The sequence below is a fragment of the Protobothrops mucrosquamatus genome, unplaced genomic scaffold (genome assembly GCF_001527695.2).
Source record: "Protobothrops mucrosquamatus isolate PMUCROS unplaced genomic scaffold, P.Mucros_1.0 scaffold2653, whole genome shotgun sequence".
Taxonomy (NCBI): domain Eukaryota; kingdom Metazoa; phylum Chordata; class Lepidosauria; order Squamata; family Viperidae; genus Protobothrops; species Protobothrops mucrosquamatus.
The window spans coordinates 82,498-86,865 of NW_015388704.1; the positions used below are offsets into that span (position 1 = coordinate 82,498).

At 36.2% G+C, this 4,368-nt stretch overlaps 1 protein-coding gene across 1 annotated transcript in view; it reads right to left on the reverse strand.

Annotated features, from left to right (window-relative positions):
- The window catches only part of DNTT (DNA nucleotidylexotransferase), a 139,314-nt gene that overhangs the window by 26,853 nt on the left and 108,093 nt on the right, over nt 1-4,368 (reverse strand). Inside the window, exon 7 of the mRNA XM_015825478.1 lies at nt 1,582-1,845. Within this exon, the coding sequence (XP_015680964.1) occupies nt 1,582-1,845 (264 nt within the window). The remainder of the gene's footprint in view (nt 1-1,581; nt 1,846-4,368) is intronic.

Genomic DNA, 4,368 nt, shown 5'->3' on the forward strand with positions numbered 1-4,368 from the left:
AAGAATAGAATAGAATAGAATAGAATAGAATAGAATAGAATAGAATAGAATATTTTTATTGTCATTGTGTATCTCATAACGAAATTAAGTACTGTCCACAGTGCACACTACACATAAGTAAAAACCACAAGTAATATTAAGGAGTCAGTGCAACCTTCAGCAATATTCAGAAGTAAGGTAAATATCATTGAGTTAAATAAGCTTACTCTAAAGGTAATATATAAATTACAATTATAGTCTACCCTTTCTAAATCTCATTCAACAAACCTGGCTGATTCTTTCCTGAAAACACATTTCCCATTCTTCTCACCATCTCAGTTTCACCATTTTAATTCAAATGTTGTAATGAAGTCTTCTACAAAATAAGTGAATTAATATTTGGTTTTTGCTTTGTTTATTTAAATTTTTAAACCCTGAAGTCTTCTGCTTATTACAATTATATTTTGTTTTTATGTTTACTGTAGAGTTTTTATACTTCTATGACCTGTTTTTAGAAACTAGTTTTAAAAAACAGAAGAAAGAAAACAAAAAGACAAATGGGTTTTCAAGCACGTTTTCTCTTAAACATAACTGTTATTTTAAAGTTCCCATAGGTGAGGAGAAAGGTTTTGAAATATTCAAGTAAAGTTTCCTAAAGGAGGGGAACAGATTGATGCATGACCTAATGATTCTTCATATGCTCAAGACATTCAAATTCTGGAAAAAAAAGGTAAGGTGTCAACATAGGTAACTGATGTCAAACTTGGATTTTCCTGTGTGCAAAAAAAAAAAAAGTTGCTGTTTTTCCTCCAGTGAATTTTGTATTTATAGCTTCTCTAAAATACTGAAACTGGATTGGGAAAACCAGATAAGATTTATGGGGGGGGGGGAATAATATTTTATCATTTCTTGATGGGTTTGGAAGAACTCTATTAGACAGAGCAGAAGAACTGAAACAGTTGATGACCCTTACAGAGAACAAGATGGATTACAGAAACCACAACCTGTAAAGATTACTGTTTATGTTGGAATGTTCTAGTAGCAGTAGAAAGGGGTGACCTTGGAGCCCTTATATGTATGTAGAATTTAGAAGGATTGGGCCAGAACATCTTAAAGTTACCCCATGTTGTTAACAGATGCGGCATTTCAGCTGTAAAGATCAGAGTATGATTATTATGGCTTTCTGAATCATTTCGATGTTACAGTTCTGGGAGAATATAACCCATAACCTTGATTATAGTATTTCAGGGCTCTTTTGTAATCTTGTGGCCGGGACTACAATGATCACTATAGTTGTGCATGCCAATAAAAGATACTTCATTATATCAATCAAAAAAATGCTTTGTTTCCTTGTTTGAAGTAGGTATTTTTTCCACAATAGTTTATAAAACTCAATTGGTGCCCTATACTATTTTGGTAAGTATTTTTCCACCTATTCAGGACATAAAGTAGCACTGTACCTTTCAGAAAAGAAACAAGGAGAAAATTAATATACAAGTGATAAGCCAAAGAAATGAACATTTTTTTCAGATGTACGGTTCTGCATGGTATATTGCTTTATACAGGACAGAAATATAAACAGGAAGAAAGGAAGTTATTTACCCTAGATCCAGTCCATCCTAAGAGAGCAAATGCATAGTGTTCGAAAGGGGTAACAACCAGATCCACACGAATTGCTTTCCAGTCTTTTGTTTCTTCTTCAGCGAAAACCTTTGATCTGACAGCACTTCCTTTGTTCACTCCTTCCTTATGGACTTTTAAAATTGCAAAGCACTTCTGAAAATGGTCTAAAGCATCGACTTTTCTGCTTGGCAGCTTCGTATTTTCAAATGTTGATTCAATAAGATCATAATATAAGAGCAATTCCTAGAAGAAAACATATTTCATATATTATTATTATGCTGAGAGCCAATGTGAGGTGATTGTTAAGGTGTTTGCATTAAGTCATCCTCAGCATGAAGGTATCTTGTGTGACTTTGGATCAGGCACTCTATCTTAGCCCTTGGCTCCTAGGACTGTAGTTGTGTGGAAAAATTGGAGGAGGAGATGATATTCCACCTTGCCATAAGCAGCTGAAGGCAAGGTAGAATACCAACAAATTAATAAAATAAAGTATTAATTATGTTATAACTATACTGTTACTTTAATTATCTAACCCATATGTTTCACAGCATATGTATATGCCATAGCAGTTTATTGCCATGTGGGATGAAAAACAATCATTTGCAGACAGCCGTAAGTCTAGTGCATATACCTTTGGGAGGTCTTGGATTCAACAGAATTTCAAAATACATATTGCAAAGAATCTTACTGGTTGGGCAAAAGAAAACATTCCTATAACATTGTCAGCATTCCCTAAATAAATATGAAGCTGGCAACAAAAGAATCACATTGTTATCCATGGAGGCTTTTGATAATCATGTGATTTATGAACAGTGGTTCTGAGCTATTATTCTAAGGATTGGAGCTTTAATAACTTGAGAGAAACAATTATTATAACTATGCTAAAATGTTTTTTTCCCAGAAATTATTCACATATAACCTTTCATGTTTTGATGGGTAGAAGCTTTCTACTTGAACAAATATGAAACTGTCTTCACAGTGCGGAATGTGATCCTAAGTGATTACACTCCGAATCAAACATTAGAATCTCAAAAGACAACACCTTTTGATGTAGCAGTCAAGAAAATACAGTATTTTTCTGCATCAGTAGAAAATAATGTAGAGCTTACAAGATGAAAAAATAAGTCCATAGTTTATCATCAAAGTTACACAGCACATTATAGGATTATATGTAGGACAGCCTAGAGTCTTAAGCCCTTAATAGCAAAGATTACATATTCAAATATGTTGAAAATAAAGTTACTAAATATTAATAGCTAAGATTCATATTACTCCCACACAGGGCTTTTTTTCTCGGAGAAAAGGTGGCGGAACTCAAACCTGGCCACGCCCTCATCAAACCCTAGGACCGCCCCTTTAGAGAACAGGAATGCAAGTAAAATTTGGGAGGGGCTATTTCCGGTGTGGGAGGGGCTATTTCCGGTGCGGCCGGCCCGGAAAAAGGTGCCGGAACGCGGTTCCGCCGCGTTCCGGCTGAAAAAAAGCCCTGCTCCCACATATCATAATTCAAAAAGCAACTGTATATTTTTCTAATAACTGAGCCAAAGCTTCTCTCCATGTTTTTCATATGTGAAATTTAGAAGAAAGAATACAGATTGCCAAATATCATTAGGCTGGCAATTTCCACTATTCCATTACAGTATGCCTACAAAGCTTGCATGCTATAAATACTTATAGCTTTCAGTATAGAAGGTGTCAAACTTAGACTAGGGACATTAATTTAAAATTAATGCTTATTTTCTGTTCCAATGGAAGTTCCTGAGTATGTGACAATACGCTGTACATACTGCTTAGTTGCTAAATTTCAGGCAATAGCGCATTGGCTTGAAAGGAGAGTCTAGGTTCTAGCATGCATAGCGCAGCAACAACATATTTGGGGAAAAATTGAGTTTCTTTTTTTCCTAAGCCTAATTCTTTTATGGCAAATGACAGTACTGTCTTTACCAAAAACAGAGAATGCTGAATGTGGGATGAGAATATTTATGACTAGTAACCTTGTCTACTTCTTCATTCTGTTGAAAAGTGTTATGCGTCAGACTTGATTAACCAAATCCATGATGGGTGATAAGCCAGTATTATGGATCTGCTGATGATAACCAACTTGGAATATAAAAGAAGATACAAATTAACAAGGGGAAGGAGGAAAAGGTTATGTGATCCAATTGTTTGTTTGTTTGTTTGTTTGTAAGAGAAAAGGAAACCATGTGAAAATCTGAATGAAAGCAGCCTTATTTGTGGGCTGCATTTGATGACAAAAATATAGATAAGGCTGTGAAGTTTTGATTATAAATGAAAGAACCAAAGCACATGTCACAAAGAATCAGTTGGTGTCATCTAGATTGCCACATGTATTTATTTCATTTATTTATTATTTCACTAACTTCTATGCCGCCCTTCTCCCCACGGGACTCAGGGCGGCTCACAGCATGTTAAAAAACAACACAAAAAACATTTCCCCTATAAAACCAATTAAAAACCAAATATATTAATGGCTGTGTCATTATTAAAATCTTTAAAAATTATTCCCTATTTAAAATTCACCCTAGGTCAGTCCCGCTTGTTGAAAGAGCCATGTCTTGAGGGCGCGGCGGAAGGTTAAGAGATCCGGGATCGTCCGGATCTCGGGGGGTAGTTCGTTCCAGAGGGTGGGGGCACCCACAGAGAAGGCCCTCCCCCTGGGGGTCGCCAGCCGACACTGCCTGGCCGACGGCACCCTGAGGAGGCCCGCTCTGTGGGAGCGTACCGGTCTGTGGGAGGGAATCTGTG